Source organism: Dendrobates tinctorius, unplaced genomic scaffold, assembly GCF_039654945.1.
Source record: "Dendrobates tinctorius isolate UK_male_01 unplaced genomic scaffold, ASM3965494v1 ptg000177l, whole genome shotgun sequence".
Classification (NCBI taxonomy): domain Eukaryota; kingdom Metazoa; phylum Chordata; class Amphibia; order Anura; family Dendrobatidae; genus Dendrobates; species Dendrobates tinctorius.
This window is the reverse complement of record NW_027361844.1, coordinates 21512365-21539144: the sequence shown is the minus strand read 5'-3', so window position 1 is coordinate 21539144 and position 26780 is coordinate 21512365. Positions and strand designations below refer to the sequence as shown.

The 26780-nt window shown below is 44.1% G+C and overlaps 1 protein-coding gene across 15 annotated transcripts in view; it reads right to left on the bottom strand.

Moving 5' to 3' along the window:
- Positions 1-26780, bottom strand: part of MAP2 (microtubule associated protein 2) — a 344963-nt gene that overhangs the window by 81012 nt on the left and 237171 nt on the right. For 13 of the 15 annotated variants that reach the window (XM_073551582.1, XM_073551594.1, XM_073551580.1 and 10 more), the window contains one exon: positions 54-167. The exons of the other annotated variants lie outside the window; for them this stretch is intronic. In XM_073551582.1, coding sequence (XP_073407683.1) covers positions 54-167 — 114 coding nt within the window. The remainder of the gene's footprint in view (positions 1-53; positions 168-26780) is intronic. 15 annotated transcript variants of the gene reach the window in all.

Here is a 26780-nt window from a genome sequence, read left to right as displayed (position 1 = left end):
GACTCTGCAAGACAGTACAAACCGCACTCACATCCCAATACACCCTGATTTACCTAATGGCAGATCTCCTGGCGGGCCCTTGAGTTGGACTTCTTTCTCTTGTTCACCTCTCAGGACCGCTACAGCATCAGCAGTTACTACTTGGACTATGCGTGCAGATACCTCCTCTGCCGAAGCACCAAATGGGCAAAACAAGACAAGCAAACAATACAGACATTGTTAATATAAATGGGCAGGGAGGGTAAACAGTAATATTAAGAGTGGAAAGTACTATACTAGGAGATAGGAACAATAATCAGATTATTTTTAAGAAACCTAAAGTTTTGCTTAAAGGTAACCTGTCACTTTGTACATGCAGTCCTATCTGTGGACAGCATTGTATACAGCAGATTAGTATATAGTTTAAGGGGGAATTATGTGGTATGACTTATATTTAATTTCATAAATTCATCTTTCTAGAAATCCAGTAGACAGTCACAAAGGAAAGGCTATCAATCATGGAATAAGTCCACCTACTGGACTCCTAAGCAAAGAAAACAACTATGGCTTCAATTATTAAAATATATGTTATATTGAATTTTTTTGCTAATAACTATATATCAATCTGATAATCTGACCAAGTCCTATAACATGATGCTGGCAAATAAGACACTTTGTTCAAAATGACAGATTTGCTTTAAAAGGGATCTGTCACAATACTGTAGTGGGATTTCCCGGAACAAAGAGCTCCTTCCCTGTCCCACAAGCTAGGGGGGTTGTAGGCTATCCCTGTTCCCAAGATACACCTGATGGTAGAGATGCTGGGGTTTTGTACATTGCTATGCTCCAATATGAACTGTGAACTGTTTCCTCCCCCACCCAGTGAGGTATGGGCTGGTGATAGCTTAAACATTCCTGGTTTCATGTTGAAGGAGTAGTCTGAATTAGTAGAAGTCGGTTTCTGTTGTTGTTTTCAGGAGATATCTGTGTGGATTTGGTATTGTGTGTTTTATCCTAATCTTCTTCCCATTTGGTTTGTCCCTCCTACTATTCCCTTGATTTCCACTTGGCTGTTCGGTGAGTGTATTTGTTCGATTGTAGTTTTTTTTACCCCTGTCTGTTTCCCTTGTCAGGTTTGTATTATCCTATATACTTCTTTTCCATACCTGTCTGGATGGGGGAGGAAACAGTGCAGTGTGCATGTAGGAGCATAAGAAGGTACAAGACCCCAGTATTTCCATTATCAGGGGTAATCTGGGGAACAGGAATAGCCTAGGTCCCCCTAGCTTGAGGGACAGGGAAGGAACCCGGTGCCCCAGGAAATCATGCTACAGTATCATGAAAAAAATCTGTCAGAAAGATTTTTTCCCCAAAACTATTTATATGAATATGTAGCTCTTTCCAAAGACAAATCCAACAATACCTTTTCATGGTCAGTCAATTCCTTCATTCCTTAAAAATCAGCTTTTGTATAGACATGCAAATGAGGCTGAAGTCCTTTCTGCACCTGTGAGCTCTTCACAAGTCTAGGCCAATCCAGCTCTATTCCCTGTCCAGCACTGCCTCCTACTTGCCTGAGAGCATGTATGCTGTGTGACTTCAAACAAAGGAGCCATCGGTCAAGCAGGAGGAGGCAGTTGTGGGCGAGGTATAGAGCTGGAGTGACAGAGTCTGAAGATCTACAGACTTAATTGCAAATAAATTAAAACACTGATTTCTCTGTAATGGAGGAACGGTCTGTCTAGATAAAGGTATTGTGTGATTTGTCTTTGAAAGAGCTACATGTGCATACAAATAGTTTGGGGGGAGGGAGTGAAGTCTTGCTGACAGATTCACTTTAAGAAAAATGCCAATAGACAATTCATATGGTATGAATATGAAACAAGAATCCAAATATATGAAACAGTGAAATTGATACAGATGGTAATAAAAATAAATTATGACAAGGTTGAACTGTCAGAACAACAGACAGGAAGTGCTGTCATGAAGACACTGGGAGATGAAAGATTTTTGGCTTATGACTAGTGACCATCTCGTATAGCTCCTCAGCAACATATGGGTCAGAACAGCAGTTTAGTGGCCATAGCTGAGAACTGCAGTTCAGCTCCTGTTGAAATCATAGGTCATAAGTAGCAATGTAGAGGACAGACTCTTTAATGTTTTAATATAGTTTTGAAAAAAAATTACATTTTATTTAGCGTAGTTTTAGACCTCCCTCTCATCGCACAGAGGGTTACCTGGGTTTTGGTAGAGCAGAGACGTGCAAGGTTCCTTGTCCCTTCCAGAGAAGTGAATGATCACATAGATATATTAGTTAAAAGCAGTATTTTATGAGCAGTCCAGACAGATAAGTCAAGCAGAGATCCTATTCAGGTTCCCTGGCATCTCTTGACCATAGTGTTTGATATGGCAGAAAAAGAGAGAGTACCCAGATATCTCCACTTTATAAGAGCCCAGATAAGTGAGGCTCAGCTCACAAGTCTGCTTGGAAATGCCGCTCATCTGTTCTGCTTTAGAAAAAAAACAGAATAAGTGATTCATTGCACCAGTTCTGTAAATGGAAGCAAAGGGACCCCATTGATTTTTATGTGGTCCATTTGCAATCGTTTTTTTAGAATTGAGGAATAATCTTGCATGCTTAACACTGATGTAACGGATCACTTATTCCATTTGTCTGTTCCTAAAAAAGAACCGTGAGTGGGCAAGAAAACAGAAACTTAGATTTTGTGCACAGGGGAGAGGTATAGAACACAGATCATATCATAAATATATTAGATCGTAATTGTACATGTAAAAGACTAAATCTTGACAAAGACAAAGGATGATAATAAGTAATTATTCATGCAAAGCTAGTAACTAGGTTAAAGGTATTCAAATGTTGAGCATGTGTTAAACGCAATCTGTCACTAACTCGTCTGAGATCAGCAAGATGTTGGAAAAGAAACCCTGATTAAAACAATGTATCACTAAGTATCATGGGTGCAGCAGTTGTGACTCAATCAGAGATTTTAGATGAAGCAGAGCTCAAATAGAAAACCCCGCCCACACCACAGCTTTCTGTGTACATTGTATATTGACAGCAAGATGCTTTTCAGAGAAAGGGGCGTGGTTGGATGGCTTGGCATGAGGGAAATAGTCTGGACAGTGATAATCTCCTGATGCTAAAACATTGATTGTATGGAAACAACAGCACACAGCCTAATAAGTGAGATATCACTGAGAACAGTGTCTCAGCCCTTATCTCATGCTGTTGTCAGATTACATAGCAAAAACCTGCTGAGATTCCCTTTAAGAGGACAGTTTTATGTATGCACAGGGAGGCCTAAATCTTGACACTGAGAAAATATTATAAAAGCACAGCTAGAGAAAAGAAATGAGAGCCTGACAGAACACGAACTGCAAATGGATCATAAACACTTCTTGTTTTTTCTACCAGGTAGCACAATTATCCATATAATAATGCACAGCAGGAATCTCCTAATCCACAACACAATTCTTCTGTGACATATGAAATGTAACATCAGGAATAATACATTTCTGGGAAGAACACTATTAGGTTATACATTCGATAGATTTATGAGTGGAGGATATAATTTTATTTGTATACGCTCACATTTTTCTACTACTGCTCTAGATGTTTTTGATATATTTTATATGTTGAAAAATCATTGGAGACATTTTTCTATAACCATAAAAAAATATATACAAAACAAAGATTGGGCAGAGGCCAATGGGTTATCTAGAAGGCTCAGGGTTATGTAAGGATATGTTCACATTGAGTTTTTGTCTGGCAGTCAAAAACTATGGGCTCAATTAATCAAACCATGAGGTGGCGTGCTGGAGTCAGGCGCTCTTGACTCATAATGAGGTGCAAGGCTCTTCATAAATCAGGAGTGTCTGATGAGTGGCGTGTGACTCTGTACGCCACACAAGAAATCTTAGTCTAATAAAGTCATTGACCCTGGCAATGTAGAGTCTGGTGGTCAAACCCAAACCCCTACACCTCGATTGCCTCAATTAATAAAATCTCTGACAGTTCAGATTGGATAATTTGGCCACAGAAGCTTTTACTTAACAAATACTTTGCAATTTATCAGCTTCAACAATATCATAAAATTGGTAAGGTCCTTTAGGCTAAAAAAAACACTCTGGTGATTGCCAAAACCAAACAACACAATTACTCCCATCTGTAACCCACACAGGCTCGGGAGCACCATAACCCACAGGGTTTCTTTTCCCAACTCCCAGGGACTGGACATTCCTTTGCCGGAAGTCCCAACAATCACCAGACCAACTAATCAATCTTTTACAATTGGGTAATCCATATCCTGATGAATCCCACAGACCAATTTAGAACCAACTTCAAGGGCCCCAAGCACAATTAGCCACTATGACCGAATAAAAAAGACCCTTATTAATTCCCAGTCCTCCCAAATTCTCAAAACAATTTGGACGATGGGCGGGACTGCAAGGCTGTACCTAGCTGTGGGAATAATGAAAAACCCTGCCCCTATCTGGCCTTATAAACCTTCACCACTAACCCTACTCCTCTGCATTAATAGTAACCCCATCTTCCCTCCAACACATTGAGAGCTCTGGCCTTCTCAGGACTAAGATTTCTGTCATAGGGAATGTCACAGAACTAGAAGCAGAGCTGATCAACAAACGTTGGGAAAAGCCGAAGTGTGAACATACCCTAAAGAGGCTGTAGTACCTAAACACTTACGGTACACCCCATCGTCTGGATGCCCATAGTCTAGAATAGATTGACACGTTAGAACGAGATGAAGTTGTGAACATTGTTGTAAGGGAGAGGGCGATATATTATTTTATGAACATTATCATAATTTTGGCAAAAGTCATTAAATGGACATGTTGACTATTGTTCACGAGAGCTGATAACTTCTCCTGAAGAAAAGAAACCTACTGAATTGTAAGTCTATGTCTTTAACAAAGACGTCAGCACAGTACCCCCTTTTCACCCCTATTTGTAGGAGCACTATATAATGCATTAGGGTTTAGTACTATTACACGATTAGGAAATTTATTTGGGTACTGTATGGTCGCATTTTCTAGGCACTGGAGGGCAGTAAAATTAATGTAAGTAAAGCATGAGCACAGTATATTCTAATATTTTCACTCTGTGCAGTAGAATTTTCAGCAAGTACTTACACGCTCAAATTACTTTATTTCACCCAAACTGTGTTATTTTACTTTTATTTTACTTTTTAAGAACACGCGACTGTTGGCATGGTCATATTGACAGAATATTTCAGGCGTTAAAACTAAGATTGTTTCTTATTACAAACATAATAAATACACTATTATCAGACGCTCACACAAGATAGAATACCTATAGTGGGGAAAATAAGTATTTGATACACCATTGATTTTGCAAGTTTTCCCACCTACAAAGAATGGAGAGATTTGTAATTTTTATCGCAGGTACACTTCATCTGTGAGAGACTGAATCCAAAACTAATATCCAGAAAATCAAATTGTATGATTTTTACATAATTAAATTGCATTTTATTGCATGAAATAAGTACCTCTCCATTTTTTGTAGGTGGGAAAACTTGCAAAATCGGCAGTGTATCAACCCCACTGTTTGTACAGACACTCAAGAGGTACATCACTTTGGTTTTAGGCGCATGTATCACCAATACTTTGAGTCCAAACTGCAGTATATAAAAAAAAATTGCAATAATATAAACCCAAATATAACAATAGAAAGTGTGTAACTTTATGAGACTACACAGATATTCGCACAGGCTAAAAGTAACCAGACTCCCTCCAGGGGCTTCCTCAAGAGCAACATTGCTTCATATCTTTCACATTGATGCTTATTTCAAGAGACAAGAGAAAGGAGCACTGCGGCGGAAATTGTGTTTTTACTATTAATGATGCTGAAAAAGGGACAGACACTTCTGAACTAATGGACGTCCTCTATAAATAGCAGAGCCAGCCACTTTAATTTACCCTTGAAGGCTTATTACAGAGATTCCTCTAACTGTACTTTTCTAAGGGTTCATCCATAGTTCAAGGAATATAGGTAGGGTACAGATCAGTAAATAAAAACTGTCTACTGGACAGACGGTCTTTGTTGGTTGCAGAGACCAATGAGGGCGTAGATTTTCACACGAAAAAAAAATGAACTGACTCGGCACTAACATTAAAATAAGGTAAGGGACTGAACACTGTGGGCCGACATTTTTGTAAGCCAATAATCCGGTGATGCTCTGCTTAAAGTCCCAAACGGGGAAAAGCAAATAGAATGTCTAAAGCAAAATAGGTTTAGCAGCACTCATCGGAAAAATGAAACATGTATTCTTTATTCAAATCCTTAAATCATGGCAGCGAGGAGAGGGTAGCGGATGCGGCTCTACAGTAGACGGCTGTACAGACGACGGTTATTTTGCATCTGAGTATGCTTCCATTACTCAGATGCGAAACGGACGTCATCTGTACAGCACACCCGCTATGTCTCTTCTCGCTGCCATGTTTTAAGGATTTGATTAAAGAATATTTGTTTTATCTTCCTGGTGAGTTTCGCTAAACCTTTTTTGCTTGAGGCCACAGAATTCAATGCCTAAATAGCTCTTGAGATTAAAGGGAATTTGTCCCCAGGTTTGTGTTGCCACATCTGAGAGCATGGTCACACATTGTGAGCTCCTTGCTGTAGTTTTATTAAAATTAGTTTTATCTGCTGCAGCTCCATTGGTCCTCTCAAAGCTGATCCCAATAACTGACAGTCTTCTGTGTGCACAGTGCATAGACAGAAAGCTTCCAATCTATAGTGGGGCAGGGATAACAAGAACTAATAAATATGGTGGGCTACATAGCAGGTGCTTATCATTGAGAAGACTGGCTGATCTACAGCAGATAAAACAGTGTGATTATCAAAACTACACCAAGACATACAGTAAAGCCCCCGTTACACATAGCGATATCGCTAGCAATATCGCTGTAACGTCACCGATTTTGTGGCGTAGCAGCGATATTGCTAGCGATATCGCTATGTCTGATACTTACCTCCGACCGGCTCCCCCGCTGCTCATCGCTGGTCGCGCGAGAACATCCTGGATCATTTCTCGTTGGACGCTTCCTGCTGGGCTTACTGTGGCGCCGACGAGCGACGCGTGGACGCGGGCGGGAGGACGTCAGGATCGTCGCGTCTGACAGGTAAGTGGCGACCCCCGACCCCTGCTATGTCGCTGGTGAGATCTGCCTGTGTGGCAGCTCACTAGCGACCACTTAGCGATGCACCAGCGATCCATATCGTTGTCGGGATCGCTGGTGCATCGCTAAGTGTAACAGTACCCTAAGTGACACATTGACACACTGCTATTATCAGGATCGCTCCCCTACATCATGCTGCTCTCAGATGGGACAGCATAAACCAGGTGACAGATTCTCTTTAATCTACCCTTCTGAGACTCAAATCTAAGATATACCATACATTTCCATGTTCGCCTTCTTTTTTAAATTAGTTTTTTAAGCTTCATTCCTTCCATCAGAGAGATACAGTGGGGAAAAAAAAAGTATTTAGTCAGCCACCAATTGTGCAAGTCTCCCACTTAAAAAGATGAGAGAGGCCCGTAATTGACATCATAGGTAGACCACAACTATGACATTCAAAATGAGAAAACAAATCCAGAAAATCACCTTGTCTGATTTGGCAAGATTTACTTTTCAAATTATGGTGGAAAATAAGTATTTGGTTACCTAAAAACATGCAAGATTTCTGGCTCTCACGGACCTGTAACTTCTTCTTTAAGAGGCTCCTCTGTCCTCCACTCATTGCCTGTAGTAATGGCACCTGTTTGAACTTGTTATCAGTATAAAAGACACCTATCCACAACCTCAAACAGTCACACTCCAAATTCCACTATGGTGAAGAGAAGACCAAAGAGCTGTCGAAAATTGTAAAAATTGTAGCCCTGAACCAGGCTGTGAAGACTGAATCTGCAATAGGCAAGCAGCTTGGTGTGATGAAATCAACTGTGGGAGCAATTATAAGAAAATAGAAGACATATAAGACCACTGATAATCTCCCTCGATCTGTGGCTCAACGCAAGATCTCACCCCGTGGGGTCAAAATTATCACAAGAACGGTGAGCAAAAATCCCATAACCACAAGGGGGACCTAGTGAATGACCTGCATAGAGCTAGGACCAGCGTAACTAAGGCTACCATCAGTAACACACTAAGCCACCATGGACTCAGATTCCTCAGTGCCGGACGTGTCCCCCTACTTAAGCCAGTACATGTCCGGACCCGTCTGAAGTTTGCTAGAGAGCATTTGGATTATCCAGAAGAGTACTGGGAGAATGTCATATGGTCTGATGAAACCAAAGTAGAACTGTTTGGTAGAAACAAAACTTGTCATCTTTGGAGGAGACAGAATGCTGAGATGCATCCAAAGAGCACCATACCTAATGTGAAGCATGGGGGTGGAAACATCATGCTTTGGGGCTGTTTCTCTGCAAAGGGACCAGGATGACTGATCCGTGGACATGAAAGAATTAAAGGGGCCATGTATCCTGAGATTCTGAGTGCAAACCTCCTTTCATCAGCAAGGGGATTAAAGATGAAACGTGGATGGGTCTTTCAACATGATAATGATCCCAAGCACACCGCCAGGGCAATGAAGGAGTGGCTTTGTAAGAAGCATATGAAGGTCTTGGAGTGGCCTAGCTAGTCTCCAGATTTCAGCTCCATAGAAAACCCTGGGAGGGATTTGAAAGTCTGTGTTACCCAGCGACAGGCCCAAAACATCACTGCTCTAGAGGAGATCTGCATGGAGGAATGGGCCAACATACCACCAACAGTGTGTGCCAACCTTGTGAAGACTTACAGAAAATGTTTGACCTCTGTCATTGCCAACAAAGAAGATATAGCAAAATATTGAGATGAACTTTTGTTAATGACCAAATACTTATTTTCCACTATAATTTGCAAAATAAATCTTGCCAAATCAGACAAGGTGATTTTCTCATTCTGACTCTCATAGTTGTGGTCTACCTATGATGTCAATTACAGGCCTCTCTCATCTTTTTTAAGTGGGAGAATTTGCACAATTGGTGGCAAGTTTTCCTCACTGTAATTTCTGCAATATTTAGGCATTATATTTTGATATTAAACAACTGTCACCCCGTATTTCTGAAATAGTTGTTAGCTGGAAATTTTTATATTGGCTTTAATTCTCAAAAATCATATTGAGTATCGAAGCCACAAAAATACAAGCAAGCCATTCCCAGAAAATCACCAATCAGTATCTTTACTTCCTATGTTTGGGTTTCAGTATTGTCCATCAAGTTCTGAATATTGAAAGAATAGTCTTTAACATCCATAAATTGTAGCCATCCAATGTGGACAGATCTCTCATTTTGACTAGAGGACAGCAGCGATGAAACGGTCATCTCTTTTCAGAGTGGATTCCATTTAATCAATGTCTGTGCACCGTCAGAATTAAAGGCTGTCCTTTTTGCACTCCACTTTCAGGGGTTTATCCCAAACTATTTATTTCTCTATTATGAGCCTAAAAACTATCAGGCAGGTCGTTGCTACTTACCAACCTATTGGGCCCAATGCCGGTCTCTGCTGGCACAGTGCAGTCACAGACCGGTCCTGGGGCTTCCGCTGACGTCATGTCAACAGAGTAGCAGGACCTATTCCACTCTGCTCTGCTGACGGGGTGGGAGTGCTGACATCATGATGATTGACAGCGGGCTCCCCACTGCCTAATTGCAGGAAGTTGGCAGTCAATCAGCATGATGCTGACAGTCCTGTCCCATCATCAGAGCAGTGTGGAAGATGAACAGTTGATTGATCTGTTGACTTGAGCAGCTGAATCGCCGGCAGGAGCCGTCATGGTCATTCCGTGCTGCCACTGTGTAGAACAGGTATGCAGTTAGCAACTGCCTGTCTGTTACTTTTTAAGTACATAGTAAAAAAAAATTGGCGGGGGGGGCTAAACCCTATAACTACAGTATTTCCTATGCAAGCTGCCATCAAAAATGTAAATTTAGATTAAAAGGGACATATGCCCCATAATCTAAAGCCTCCCATGCTGCTGTATGCCTAAACCAATACAAATTCTATTTTTACAAAATATTGGCTGCCCTTTTCCTGACACTCCACATCTATGTGAGTGCCCAGCAATTATTGCTAAAGATTTGTTTTTGTACTGACATTTCTTCAAGTACTTTATCCTGAAGCACCATCCATGGAGCTGCAGCGACTATGGTAATTTCTATCACAAGGACTGTATGATCACATTCGAGCACTGTCTGTGCAGAAACTTTTAGCTCGGATCAGCGCAATTTGTCCTTCCTGTAATGCATCACCAGATTTACTACATGAACAGAATAAAAAAAAGAAATTCAATTTAAGAACATGAACATGGCTGAAGCTTTCCAAGAACGTGAATGGAATAAGGAATGATTGGGTTGTCTGGTAACATATTTCTGAAACTCTTCATCTAATATGAGGGCTTGTCGTCCAGTCGTATCTGCAATACTAATACATACAAGTAATACATATTAGGAATGTATAAGGAAAGGATCCCCTGAACAATAGAATATATGCTATATAATAAATGCTATATTTCCAAAGATAAAAACAACATGATTCCATAGACTTACTGCAAAAATAGACCGTGCACCTCAATCATCAAGCTATAATACAAGCACCTCACAATAATACACATCTATAGACTGCCATATACAAATGCTTCAATAAAAAATACAGTACTTCTGATTACTAAGAATAAACGATAATTTGTGTTTTCAAAAGACTGTAAGAAAAATAAGTATTTTTCTAGGCAATATTACTGACAATAGCGCAGAAATAGCAGCTATATACTCTTGAAAAGGATCTGCTACCAGATTTTACAATAACAAGCTGTCCATATTTCTAAAAAAAATTTTTAGACCCAATGAGGCTGGTTAACTTACTTTGAAAATCCAGATCTGAATTGCTGTTTAGTCCTTTTTAATTTTTTTCTTGCCAGCTCTAGCTTTAGGAGTCTAACGCTAGCTCTAACTTAATATTGGGCTGAAAAACTTTTAAAAAATTATACAGCCATCCAGAAATGGATTTTTAAAATAAGTATACCGGCCTCATCAGGTTTAAGAGATATAATTAGTAAGTATGCATTCTGTAATATAAATCTGGTGTCAGAAGCAGTTTAATCCGGCATTCAAAGCACATTATGAGTCGATGGGCACAAGGATAACCTGATTAGTGATGTAATGAAGCAGGATGGAGTAACCTAGTTTTTTTATAAGCATGTACAGATTATGTGTAAGGAGAAGACCCTAACCAGGCCTGCTTACTTCGTGATGGATCCGAAACTGTCGGGGCTGTCACCCAGGTTTCACGGGGGGAAAGCTTAAAGCCCCAGACCAACCTCTGCACCTAGGAGTAGGGGGCGTGGCTAACATAAAAGGGCCACAGCGTGCGGCAAATCAGTTGCCATGGGAACGTGCATCGCGCAGGAGGGCAGTGTCAGGGCTTCTGCGGGGGGGGAGGGCAACTGCCAGAGCAGGCAAGAATCAGCAGAGGCTAAAAGCTGCTAACAGAGACTGCCGACAATGACGTACCTGGTCCCTGCTGACATCGCTGACCGTAACAGGTCGCCCAGTCAGGACATAAGCCTGCGCACGCACCGATGGGAGAATTGGGACACCCGCTGTGGGGGGCTTCCCTTTGTACCTGAATCGAGTTGCTCGTTGTCCCTGTACGCTGACAGGGGGAAAGACTCTGCTCTGTCCGGCTCATCATTTCCTGACACACCGATCACCAACCGGACCACACGGAATCACCGTCACCACCAGGAGCCAAGACGTTATCTTTTCCAGGACTACACCAGACCACGAGGAATCATCGCCGCTGCCAGGATCCAGGACGCCATCTTTTCCAGGACCATACCGGCCCCCTTATGCGCCACTGCTTTGGCGCCAACGTCCACATCCTGAACTAACTGCATTCTGAAGTCGTAAGACTAATAAGTTTGCTATCCTTGAACTTCCTACCCTATGCTTCACACCCGCTTCCCCTGAGTTACGTCCCCTGTGTCCCTTTCTACTGTTTTATCTGTTTTCTCCCTGTGAGGAGTATACCTGTTAAACCCCACGTTAACGCTTGCTCTGCCTCCGACTCGTTACTGCATCTTTCTACATGCTCACATGTGCACAATATGTTGTCATGATTTTACTACACGGCACTACATGACATTATTGCCAACTAAGTGTAGTGCCAAGTATAGCTTTTACATTCTTCCAAAGGAGATTTAGAAGGGTAATCTCATCTCTAAGATCCTATCCCCACAATTAGAAATGTAATATAGTTTTTCTTATTCACCATGTCTCTTTCCTCATGTGCAGACATTGCAGGACATTAGGTATCCATGGTTATCACCTCTAGCAACTAGCTGTCACTAAATTAGTCGTCATAACCATGGATACCTAAGGTCCTGCAATGCCTGCACATGAGGAAAGAGACATAGCGAATCAGAAAAGCTAAAATCTAACTAATAACAGGCATTTGCTAATATTATTATTATTATTATTATTATTATTACATCTACTACATATTGGGATAGGATATTGGAGATGGGAATACCTCTTTAAGCTACACTATACATCATTAAAGGTGTTCCAAACTGAACGTGACACTAAAACACAAGCCAATTTGGATCTTCCTAAGTGAAAAAGGTCATACAACTAATAGTAGAAGATTCAATTACCAGATTAAAGTGGGCATACAAGCTGCTATGACAGGAGCACCCTGAGCTCTATGAACTGTTTAACATGGAGAGACTGGTTGATGAGATTTCAAAGCGAGGAAAGAAAAAAAAATTCCCTATGTAAAAGACAACAGCTCCTTCTTATAGTAGAGGTCAGAACCTAAAAAATAAGTTAAGTCAAATAAATCGATAATAAAAATAATGCAAAAAAGAAACAATGAAAACAATGTCTATTTAAAAAATTAAATTATTCAAAAGGAGTCTGTCAGAACAAAATGACTGATCAAACCAAGCACAGGTGATCAGTGCATCCTTGACATTTGTCGAGCAGTTCAATCCACCTACTTTTTTGCATGTATTTCAGTTTCCCTTTAACGTGATTGACAGTCATGACTTTACAGGAGCCAAAGGAGGGCAGGGATAGATGGAAAACAATTAGGTGGAAAGGGGCACTGAATTGTTCAACCACGCCAAGGGTGCACCGAGCCCATGTGCTTGGTTCGATCAGTCATTTTCTGCTGACAGACTCCCTTTAATACATTTTCTAATCAATACTGGAAAATAAAAATAGAAATCTGGTTACTTACAGGGTCTTAAAAAAAAGTATTTATACCCCATAAACTTTTCCACATTTTTTGACATTACACCTACAAACTTAAATGTATTTTATTTGGATTTTCTGCGATATACCAACAGAAAGTAGCAAGTATTTGTGAAGTGTAAAGAAAATGACACATGGTTTTCTAGTTATTAGAAAAATATAAATCTGAAAATTGTGACATGCATTTGTATTCAGCCCCTGATAGTCTGATACCCCTAAACAAAATCCTGAGTGACCAATTGCTACATAAATATATATATTTTTTTCTCAGTATAACTACAGCTGTTCTGTGAAGGCCTCGGAGATTTGTTTGAGAACATTATGGATCAAACAACATCATGGAAACCAAGGAACACACCAGAAAGGTAAGAGATAAAGTTGTGGAAAAGAAAAAAAGCAGGGTTAGGTTTTAACAAAATAGCCCAAGCTCTAAACATCTGAGGGAGCACTGCTTAATCCATCATCCAAATATGAAAAGAGTATGGCACAACTGCAAACCTACGAAGACATGGCAGTCCACCTAAACTGACAAAACCAAGCAAGGAGAGCACCAACTAGAGAAGCAGCCAAGTGGCCCATGGTCACTCTGGAGGCGCTGCAGACATCCAGAGCTTAGGTGGGAGAAGCTGTCCAGAGGACAACTATTAGACCTACTTCACAAATCTGGCCTTTATAGACGAGTGGCAAGAAGACATTTTTAAAGCAAGCCACAAAAAGTCCCGTTTGCAGTTGGAAAAAATACCATGTAGGGGGGACACAGCCAGCATGTGGAAGAAGGTGCTCTGTTCAGATGAGAACAAAGTAGCACTTTTTTGGCCTAAAAACAAAACACTGTGTGGCGGAAAACTAAAACTGCACATCACCCTGAAAACTCCCTCCCCACCATTAAACATCATGGTGGTGGCAGCATCATGCTGTGGGAATGCTTTTTTTCAGCATAGACAGGGAAACTGGTTTGGAGTTGATGGGAAGAAGGATGGAGCTAAATACAGGTACTCCTGGAAGAAAACCTTTTAGAGGCTGTAAAAGACTTTTGTGAATGGCCCTGACAAAGTCTAATCCTAAATCAAAGACTAGAAAACTACTGTTCGAAAACTACTGTTCACAGACACTCTCCATCCAATCTCACTGAGATACAGCTAGTTTGTAAAGAAGAATGGGCAGAAATTTCAGACTGTAAGATGTGAAAAGTTCGTTGAGACATAACTCAAAAGACTTGCAGCAATTCTTGCAGCAATAGGTGGTTCTACAAAGTATTGACTCAGGGGGGCTGAATACAAATGCACGTCACAATTTTCAGACTTATATTTTTAAAATATTTAGAAAACCATGTATCATTTCCTTTTCACTTCACAAATACTTTCAACTTTAAGTTAATATCTCTATATATAAAAGTGAATGAATATATGTACTGTATGTGCGTGTGTATCACCAACCAATCACAAAGCTTCTTTCATTTCAACAGAGTGGTTCAAAAGAAGCTGAGCTGCGATTGGTTGGTATGAGCAACAGTTTTCCTTGCAACCAATCACTAAGCATCTCTCATTTCACCAGAGCTGGTTAAAAGTAGCTGAGCTGTGATTGATTGCTATGAGCAAGTTTTCCCACTTGACAACACCTCAACAGACACTGACATGGTGGAAGAAATCTAGCATCCTCAGGAACATAAGCTCCCAGCCATTGTCTGCCCCCCAAAAAGGAGCAGAGAGCACATGACAGAAATGAATCCCCCCTCCCTGCCCATATCCCCATCACACATCCTCCATCCCGTAGGCACATCTTCCCTCTTAAAGGGATCATTGGTATGGAAGTCAGAGCAAATCCATCCAGCGCTTTGGTTTTGACCCCAGGCGTCTCTTAAAGGGATCCCTGGTATGGAAGTTAGGACCGTTCCACTCAGCTCTGTGGTTCTGACCCCAGGGTCTCTCAAAGGGATCATTGGTATGGAAGTTAGGGCAAATCTACTCTGCGCTTTGGTACTGACCCCAGGCCTTTCTTAAAGGGATCTCCGGTATGGAAGTCAGGGCAAATCCATCAATGCTCTGATTCTGACCCCAGGGCTCTATTAAAGGGATCATTGGTATGCAAGTCACGGAAAATCCACTCAGCGCTCTGGTTCTGATTCCAGTCTCTCTTAAAGGGATCCCCGGTATGGAAGTGAGGTCAAATCCACTCTGCGCTTTGGTACTGACCACAGGCCTCTCTTAAAGGGATCTCCGGTAAGGAAGTTAGGATAAATCCCTCAGCTCTCTGATTCTCACCCCAGGCTTCTATTAAAGGGATCATTGGTATGGAAGTCAGGACAAATCCACTCAGCGCTCTGGTTCTGACCCCAGGCTGATGGGATGATGTGGATATTAGGGGTAGTAGTCTGGTGGCCCTGGCTGATGGGATGATGTATGATATTAGGGGTAGTAGTCCGGTAGCTCTGGCTGACAGGATGATGTGGGATATTAGTGGTAGTAGTCCGGTGCCTCTGGCTGATGGGATGATGTGGGATATTAGGGGGAGTAGTCCGGTGTCTGTGATGGGATGATGTAGGATATTAGTGGTAGTGTCTGGTGGACCTAGCTGACAGGATGATATGGGATATTAGGGGTAGTAGTCGGGTAGCTCTGGCTGACGGGATGATGTGGGATATTAGGGGTAGTAGTCTGGTAGCTCTGGCTGACGGGATTATGTGGGATATTAGGGGTAGTTGTCCGGTGGCTCTGATGGGATGATGTGGGGTATTAGGGGTAGTAGTCCGGTGGCTCAGGCTGACGGGACGATGTGGGATATTAGGGGTAGTAGTCTGGTGGCTCTGGCTGACGGGATGATGTGGGATATTAGGGGTAGTAGTCCGGTGGCTCTGGCTGACGGGATGATGTGGGATATTATAGTGAATGTGGCTATGCAGAGTGGGCGGGGCTATACACTCAGCTTTATATATATATATATATATATATATATATATATATATATATATATAGATATAATCATTATAATTTGTTATAACTAACCATTAGTTAGTTACTATGCCCGGGCAGCGCCGGGCTCTTCAGCTAGTATCACATAAAATCCGAATGAAAACCATTTAAATTTGTGGGTGGAAAAGGTCACAGTGTATGAATACTTTTTCAAGGCACTGTATATACAGTGCCTTGAGAAAGTATTCGGCCCCTGGAACTTTTCAACCTTTTCCCACATATCATGCTTCAAACATAAAGATACCAAATGTAAATTTTTGGTGAAGAATCAACAACAAGTGGGACACAATTGTGAAGTTGAACAAAATTTATTGGTTGTTTTAAATTTTTGTGGAAATTCAAAAACTGAAAAGTGGGGCGTGCAATATTATTTGGCCCCTTTACTTTCAGTGCAGCAAACTTACTCCAGAAGCTCATTGTGAATCTCTGAATGATCCAATGTTGTCCTAAATGACTAATGATGATAAATATAATCTATTGTGAATGGGTCACCGAGGAGGATGGCAGGAACAAGCTAAGCCACCAGGAAACCAGAGAGGTTGGTAACTAAGCGGATTGCAGACCCCTGATCCTATCAACACAACTAGCAGTAGCCGTGGAGCGTTCCTACGATGCCCTAGACGCCTTGGCACAGCCGGAGAACTAACTAAGCCTAAAGCCAGAAAGGTGAAATCTAAACTGCCCCGGAGCAGATCCCCAAAGGAATAGACAGCCCCCAAACATATATTGTCGGTGAAACCAGATGAGACACAAACACAAGCAGAGAATAGACTGAGCAAACGGTGGGGCCCAAGCTGTCTAGACAGGACAGGACAGAAAAGATACTGTCTGCAATCATGCAAAAAACCCTAAAAAATCCAACACATCTGATATACAAAAAATCTGAGGCCACACAACCTCACCCCCGCTAGATCAGCACTCTTTTGTGAACTGGAAGCAAAGCAAAAGATACTGATATAACAGGGGACTGAACAAACTGACACAAGCTGTAACATATGGAGTGGGGCCCAGCGCTGCTCCCAGCAGGGAGTACGCTGAACCCTCGCAACAAAGCAGAAAGCAAAAAAAAGGCACAACCAGATTAGATGCAAAGGATTAGCAAAAGAATCACTTAACTGAACCATGCAGATCAGGCAGGAGACAAAAGAACACCAAATGCACAAGGAGGAAATCATGAGCAACCACTAAGGGAAGCCTGCTCTATTATACAGTTGTGGCCAAAAGTATTGATACCCCAGCAATTTTGTCAGATAATACTCAGTTTTTTCCTGAAAATTATTGCAAACACAAATTCTTTGGTATTATTATCTTCATTTAATTTGTCTTAAATGAAAAAACACAAAAAGAATTGTCCTAAAGCCAAATTGGACATAATTCCACACCAAACATAAAAAAGAGGGTGGACAAAAGTATTGGCACTGTTCGAAAAATCATGTGATGTTTCTCTAATTTGTGTAATTAACAGCACCTGTAACTTACCTGTGGCACCTAACAGGTGTTGGCAATAACTAAATCACACTAGCAGCCAGTTGACATGGATTAAAGTTGACTCAACCTCTGTCCTGTGTCCTTGTGTGTACCACATTGAGCATGAAGAAAAGAAAGAAGACCACAGAACTGTCTGAGGACTTGAGAAACCAAATTGTGACGAAGCATGAGCAATCTCAAGGCTACAAGTCCATCTCCAAAGACCTGAATGTTCCTGTGTATACCGTGCGCAGTGTCATCAAGAAGTTTAAAGCCCATGGCACTGTGGCTAACCTCCCTAGATGTGGACGGAAAAGAAAAATTGACAAGAGATTTCAACGCAAGATTGTGCGGATGTTGGATAAAGAACCTGAACTAACATCCAAACAAGTTCAAGCTGCCCTGCAGTCCGAGGGTACAACAGTGTCAACCTGTACTATCCGTCGGCGTCTGAATGAAAAGGGACTGTATGGTAGGAGACCCAGGAAGACCCCACTTCTTACCCCGAGACATAAAAAAGCCAGGCTGGAGTTTGCCAAAACTTACCTGAAAAAGCCTAAAACATTTTGGAAGAATGTTCTCTGGTCAGATGAGACAAAAGTAGAGCTTTTTCGGCAAAGGCATCAACATAGAGTTTACAGGAGAAAAAAAGAGGCATTCAAAGAAAAGAACACGGTCCCTACAGTCAAACATAGCGGAGGTTCCCTGATGTTTTGGGGTTGCTTTGCTGCCTTTGGCACTGGACTGCTTGACCGTGTGCATGGCATTATGAAGTCTGAAGACTACCAACAAATTTTGCAGCATAATGTAGGGCTCAGTGTGAGAAAGCTGGGTCTCCCTCAGAAGTCATGGGTCTTCCAGCAGGACAATGACCCAAAACACACTTCAAAAAGCACTAGAAAATGGTTTGAGAGAAAGCACTGGAGACTTCTAAGGTGGCCAGCAATGAGTCCAGACCTGAATCCCATAGAACACCTGTGGAGAGAGCTAAAAATGGCAGTTTGGAGAAGGCACCCTTTTAATATCAGGGACCTGGAGCAGTTTTTCCAAAGAAGAATGATCTAAAATTCCAGCAGAGCATTGTAAGAAACTCATTCATGGTTACCGGAAGCGGTTGGCTAAAGATTGTGCAACCAAGTATTAGGCTGAGGGTACCAATACTTTTGTCTGGCCCATTTTTGGAGTTTTGTGTGAAATGATCAATGTTTTGCTTTTTGTTTCATTCTCTTTTGTGTTTTTTCATTTAAGACAAATTAAATGAGGATAATAATACCAAAGAATTTGTGATTGCAATCATTTTCAGGAAGAAACTGAGTATTATCTGACAAAGTTTCAGGGGTGTCAATACTTTTGGCCACAACGGTATGCTCCCAGCCAGTAATCCCAGATTACCAATTATCGTCGTCAGGTGGCAAACTTCCATCAACCTGGCCAGCTCCACTACTCCCAGTAACCACCAGAGGGAGCTCCTGCTCAGAAGTCCGAGCAAGGGAATTCACAACAATAATCCACCTGTGTGTAATCAAGTCTCCGTATAAATGCACCTGCTCTGTGATAGTCTCAGGGTTCTGTTTGAACCACAGAGAGCATCATGAAGACAAGGAACACAACAGGCAGGTCCGTGATACTGTTGTGGAGAAGATTAAAGCTGGATTTGGATACAAAATGATTTCCAAAACTTTAAACATCCCAAGGAGCACTGTGCAAGCGATCATATTGAAATGGAAGGAGTATGATACCACTGCAAATCTACCAAGACCCGGCCGTCCCTCTAAACTTTCATCTCAAACAAGGAGAAGACTGATCAGAGATGCAGTCAAGAGGCCCATGATCACTTTGGATGAACCTTCAGAGATCTACAGCTGAGGTGGGACAGTCTGTCCATAGGACAACAATCAGTCGTACACTGCACAAATCTGGCCTTTATGGAAGAGTGGCAAGAAGAAAGCCATTTCTCAAAGATATCCATAAAAAGTGTTGTTTAAAGTTTGAAACAAGCCACCTAGGAGACACACCAAACATGTGGAAGAAGGTGCTCTGGTCAGATGAAACCAAAATCGAACTTTTTGGCAACAATGATATGTTTGGCGTAAAGGCAACACAGCTCATCACCCTGAACACACCATCCCCACTGTCAAACATGGTGGTGGCAGCATCATGCTTTGGGCCTGCTTTTCTTCAGCAGGGACAGGGAAGATGGTTAAAATTGATGGGAAGATGGATGCAGCCAAATACAGGACCATTCTTGAAGAAACCCTGATGGAGTCTGCAAAAGACCTGAGACTGGGATGGAGATTTGTCTTCCATCAAGACAATGATCCCAAACATAAAGCAAAATCTACAATGAAATCGTTCACAAATAAATGTATCGAGGTGTTAGACTGGCCAAGTCAAAATCCAGACCTGAATCCAATCGAGAATCTATGGAAAGAGCTGAAAACTTCTGTTCACAAACGATCTCCATCAAACCTCACTGAGCTCGAGCTGTTTGCCAAGGAAGAATGGGCAAGAATTTCAGTCTCTCGATGTACAAAACTGATAGAGACATACCCCAGGCGACTTTCAGCTGTAATTGCAGCAAAAGGTGGTACAACAAAGTATTAAGTTAAAGGGGCCGAATAATATTGCACACCCCACTTTTCAGGCATATACCCCTACTGGAGATGCACACCCAGACAAGGTCTACTAGGTCTGAGTGTCTGCCTTCAGTAGATGTAAACGTCTGAAAATACTGCACGACAGAGCACACGTTGACTTTGTCGGGACCAATATAGTCTATGGTCCCATCAGCGCATATGCCTGAATCCAGTTTTGAGTGGGGTGTTAGGATGCAAGCTCCGAAGACACCAATGAACATGGGAAAAAACACTATGTGAAAGGAGCCTTGGGTGTAGACTGGCTACAATTTTACCAGCTTTAATCCCTTTGAGACTAAGTCCTTTTAAGTTTTTGCGTTTGTTTTTCGCTCCCCTCCTTCCCAAAGCCATAACTTTTATATTTTTCCGTCAATATAGCCATGTGATGGCTTGTTTTTTGCGGGACAAGTTGTACTTTTGATCGACACCATTGGTTTTACCATATCGTGTACTCAAAAACGGGAAAAAAAAATTAAAGTGTGGTGAAATTGCAAAAAAAAAAGTGTAATTCCACAACTTTTTTGGGATTTTTTATACCATGTTCACCAAATGCTAAAACTGACCCGTCATTATGATTCTCGAGGTCATTACAAGTTCATACACACCACACATGAATAGGTTCTTTTTTATTTAAGTGGTGAAGAATAATCCAAAGTTTGTTTAAAAAAAAAAATTGCGCCATTTTCCGAGACCCGTAGCGTCTCCATTTTTGTGATCTTGGGTTGAGTGAGGGCTCATTTTTTGCATGCCAAGCTGACGTTTTTATTGATACCATTGTGGTGCAGAAACAATCTTTTGATCGCCCGTTATTCCATTTTAATGCAATGTCATGTCGACCAAAAAACATAATTCTGGCATTTTGACTTTTTTTTCTCTCTACGCAATCAGGTTAATCCTTTTTTTTATTGATAGATCGGGCGATTCTGAATGCGGCGATACCAAATACTGTATGTGTAAGATTGATTTTGATTTTTCTATTGTTTTATCTTTTTAATATTTTTAAAAACCTTTTTTTTTTTTACTTTTGGCATGCTTCAATAGTCTCCATGGGAGACTAGAAGCTGCCAGAACCCGATCGGCTCTGCTACATACAGGCGATGAACAGATCACTTGTATGTAGCAGAATACTTCACTTACTTTGAGCGACAACCACCAGGTGGCGATCACAGCAAGCCAGCAGTGACAACCATAGAGGTCTCCAGGAGACTTCTGGTTGTCATTCCAACCCATCGGTACCCCGCGTTCACGTGATGGGGGTCACCGATGGGCGGCTTTCCGGCCCGATGGCCGGAAGCGCGCGTTAAGTGCCACTGTCAGAGATTGACAGCGGCATTTAACGGGTTAATAGCCAAAGGTAGATCGCAAATCCACTCGCGGCTGTTCCAGGCACATGTTAGCTGTTCAAAACAGATGACATGTGCCCGGAAAGATGTGAGCTCCGGCGGTGAGAGGGAGAGAAGCGACATGCGCATGTCGCAAAGGGGTTAAGGTATGTGCATACAATGCTTTTTAAACTGTGGCGTACCTGCCGAAGTTTTTAAGCAGAATACGCTTCAGGAAAATGCCGACGATGTTTTTACTGAAGTGTCTTTTGTGGTATGTTTTCAGTCGTTTTTGTGGCAGCTTTGTCACCGGAATCTTTTTTAAAACTTGTATACACAGTATAAACTAGTGAGCAGCTTCCAAGAGAAAGTCCCCTGAACAATGGACCGGTCACATCTAATAACCACTTCACATCTTTGGAAATGAGACGCAGTTGAAAGAAGCTCAAAAGACTGAACATTTGAACAGCAAGTCGTTTTTACATTGCATTGCGTATGTTCATTCTTTTTAGTGGTTTATAATTGCTTTTTCAGGTGGGGTTTGGAGCAGACCTTTCTGAAAAAGACATTGTGTGCACACACTCTTACAATGTATTATTTATCCTGACTTTTCTTATTTTTTTTTACCCAATACCCAATAAAGGCCACATACACATTTGACTAAAGTCTGTCAAACCTGTCAGGAAAGAGATGGATCCGGAAGTTGGAATTTCAATGGTTGATCCTTTTGTTCGTCAGAGAGATTAGCTGTTGCCAAGTGAGTCCGGCTTTCTCATAGAGGACACAGGAACGACTTTTCCTGTCTATGGGGGTAATCAGGAGGACAGCTGTCCACCAACTGTGACATCAGCGGCCGTACCCGCCGATGCCCCTTTAGCGGCGGTGCCCGCCGCAGCTTCCTCTCACCTGCCTCCCCCTGCTCGCGCGTCCTTCCGCGCTGCTTGCCGCTCTGCTGCGGGTAACCGCGCCGGCCTTAGGCCGCGCGCGCGCGTTCCTCCGGCCTCTGTTGGCAGGGGGCGTCGCTAGGGGAGGGTCTGTAGGGCGCACTTCCGGTCTCCGCATATATCAGGCGCCCGCTCCATTCTGAGGGCGCCTGATGATTGTTTGTGACTCGCAGCACCCATCGGCCTTACCTTTTTCAGTGTTCCCTGCCTATCCTTGTTGCTCCGTTGTCTGCCCTGTTCCTGGTCCTTGTCCGTCAGCCTGTCTCCTTCCGTGGTCCTCCCTGTACCTTTCCTGTAGTCTTCCTGCCATCACCTTCTGCCTTCCTCCCCGCTACTCCTGCTCTGTCTGCCAGTCCTCCGAGTCGTCCCTGCTGGCTCCGGCTGTCGCGGTTCCGCCCCCTGTGGTCCTGCCCCTAACGATCCCTGTACAGGGGTCGGTCTTCACCAGGTGCGCTCGGCCCAGGGGCTCCGGATCCGCGATCCAGGGGGTCCACTCTTGGACGTATTGCCAGAGGCGTCACAGTATCATCAGGCCATGGATCCCGCCGGTGCCGCAGCCGCCACACAAAAGGAATTGCTTTTCCTTCGTGAAAATCAGAGCCGGATAATGTCCTTTATGAAGTCTATGGACACCCGGTTGTCCGCCCTGCAGACCTCTGACCCCGGACACGCTCCCCTCTTAGTCAGCCTTCAGCAGGAGCTCGCGCAGCAGCGCGACGCCCAATCCCACATCTTGGGTTACATGGCATCCGTGGATGACCGATTACAGGCCCTGCAATCCTCTGCTGCCGCTGCAACTTCCTCCCCGGATGTAGCCTCTACCCCGGCTCCCCGTCTGGGCAAACCCCCCAGGTACAGTGGAGATCCCAAGTTATGCCGGGGCTTTTTAAATCAATGCAGGCTACATTTTGAGCTTGCCCCCCTTCAGTACCCCACTGACCGCGCCAAGGTGGCGTTCGTTGTGTCCCATCTCGAGGGTGAGGCCCTGTCCTGGGTGAACCCCTTATGGGAGAGAGATGACCCCGTCGTGTTAAGCATACAGACCTTCTTAGAAACCTTTCGCAAGGTATTCGATGAACCGGGTCGCTTAGCGTCCTCCACTGAGGCCCTTTTTAACCTCCGCCAGGGTTCCCTCACAGTGGGGCAATATGCCATCCGCTTCCGGACCCTCTCTTCTGAGTTGGGGTGGAACAATGAGGCCCTTGTAGGAGCCTTTTGGAGAGGCCTCTCCAGTAAGATCAAGGATGAGCTTGCCGGGCGTGACACCCCCACCACTCTGGAGGACCTTATTTCGCTAGCCACTCGCATAGACCTCCGCTTTCAGGAGCGCGCTCGAGAGGCAGTCGGAGAGAGGAGGTCCTTTAGGCTGTATCAGGCTCCTGTCCCCCGTTTCCCGGTATCTCCCGTTAGCACCGCTCCTGAGCCTATGCAGGTCGATCGTGTCAGGCTGTCCGAGCAACGCCGCAGGGAGAGGATGACCAAGGGTCTCTGCCTGTACTGTGGGGGTGCCAACCATTTTGTGCGTACTTGTCCGGAGAAGCCAGAGAGATCGGGAAATGCCTCCACCTAGGTCAGGTAAGAGAGGACCCCCTAGGTGATCAAAATTCCTCTCTCCCCCTTACCCTTTCTGCTTTGCTAATTACAGGTCGGGGGCGTGGATCTGTGGAGGCGTATGTGGACTCGGGTGCTGCCGGTAATTTCATCCGCCAGGAGGAGGTTGACAAACTCCAGATTCCGGTGTTGGTATTGAAGAACCCTCGCGCTATTTCCTCCGTTGACGGTAAACCTTTACCCGGACTCATCACCATGGTTACCGCCGAAGTAGACCTTCAAATCGGAGCTCTCCACCTCGAGAAGATAGCCTTCTATGTCTTGCCACAACTAGCCCATGCTGTTCTCCTAGGGCTTCCCTGGCTCAGACGGCACGAGCCTGTGATTGACTGGCGCTCTGGGGAAGTTCTCCGTTGGGGGCACTCCTGCCAGGAGCACTGCCTACGGGCTCTCACGCGTCCCCGTCCATGCTTGAAGCCTGCCGATCTCCCGGGCCTACCCGCACCCTATCACACGTTTGCCGACGTGTTTAGCAAGAAGGAGGCGGATTCCTTACCCCCTCATCGCCCCTATGACTGCCCTATCGACCTAGTTCCTGGTGCCACTCCTCCCAGAGGGAGAACTTATCCTTTGTCCCCAGCAGAGACCTCGGCTATGTCGGAATATATACAGGAAAATCTGGCCAAGGGGTTCATCCGGAAGTCCTCGTCCCCTGCGGGCGCAGGCTTCTTCTTCGTCCGGAAGAAAGATGGGTCCCTGCGACCTTGTATTGATTACCGGGGCCTGAACAACATCACGGTTAAAAACCGGTACCCGCTCCCGCTGATTCCTGAACTCTTCGACCGGCTGAGGGGGGCCAGAATCTTCACGAAGTTGGATCTGCGGGGAGCTTACAACTTAGTCCGAATCCGAGCGGGGGACGAGTGGAAGACGGCCTTCAATACCCGGGACGGCCATTATGAATACTTGGTCATGCCGTTCGGTCTCTGCAATGCTCCAGCGGTGTTTCAGGAATTCGTAAATGAGGTGTTCCGAGACCTACTCTATTCCTGCGTGGTGGTGTATTTGGACGATATCCTCGTTTTCTCGACCGACCTCTCCTCCCATCGGAGAAGTGTACGCATGGTCCTGCAGCGCCTTCGAGAAAATCGTCTTTACGCCAAGATCGAGAAGTGCCTTTTTGAGCAAACAGCCTTACCCTTCTTGGGGTATATCATCACGGAGTCCGGTCTTAGGATGGATCCGGAGAAGCTGTCCGCGGTACTCCAGTGGCCTCGTCCAGTTGGCATAAAGGCCATCCAGCGTTTCCTCGGCTTCGCTAATTATTACCGGCAGTTTGTACCCCACTTCTCTACAGTCACCAAGCCCATTACGATCCTGACCCGTAAGGGGACGAAGCCTAACGTCTGGCCTTCTGAAGCCGAGGACGCCTTTCTGACCCTGAAACGCTCGTTTGCTTCTGCTCCGATCTTACACCGTCCAGTGGCTAGTAGGCCCTTCATCCTGGAAGTTGACGCCTCCTCCACTGGAGCTGGGGCAGTTCTCTCCCAACAGGCTCCATCTGGACGTCTTGTCCCCTGCGGGTTCTTCTCCAAATCCTTTTCTCCCGCGGAGTGCAACTACTCCATTGGGGACCGGGAATTATTGGCCATTAAGATGGCGCTGGAGGAATGGCGATATCTGCTCGAGGGGGCAGTGCACCCCTTTACTATCTTCACGGACCACAAGAACCTGGCCTACCTGCAATCTGCCCAGAGACTCAACTCCAGACAAGCCAGGTGGGCTCTGTATTTTTCCCGTTTTGAGTTTAAGCTCCATTTCCGGCCCGGCAGTAAGAACATCAAAGCTGACGCGCTTTCCAGGTCTTTGCAGCCACCAGAGAAGGAGGAGGACCCATCTTATATCATCGAGCCGGCTAAAGTTATCTCCGTGGCCCCCGTGAGGTTCTCTAACCCTCCGCCTGGCAAGACCTTCGTTCCTCCAAACAAACGTCTGGAAGTACTGCGCTGGGGTCATTCTTCCAAGGTTGCTGGGCACGTTGGGATTAAGAAGACTCTTTTGCTTCTGTCCCGGTATTACTGGTGGTCCTCTCTCCACCAGGATGCAAAGGACTTTGTAGCCTCCTGCAGGACTTGTGCTCAGAACAAGATTCCAAGGACTCTGCCCTCCGGCCTCCTTCATCCGTTGCCTGTGCCAGAGGCTCCTTGGCAGCAAATCGCCATGGACTTCGTGACTGATCTGCCCCGCTCTGCAGGATGCACTACCATCTTGGTCGTCGCTGACCGCTTTTCCAAAATGGCCCATTTTATTCCCCTGGTCGGACTGCCATCTGCTCCAAAGTTGGCCGAGATCTTTATCCACCACGTGTTCCGGCTACATGGTCTCCCTCTGCGAATCGTGACCGATCGTGGGGTCCAGTTTACTTCCCGATTCTGGAGGGCCCTCTGTCGGCTCCTGGGCACGTCTCTCGACTTCTCCTCAGCGTATCATCCTCAAACCAACGGCCAAGTGGAACGGATTAACCAAATTCTGACCACCTACCTACGCCACTTTTCTAACG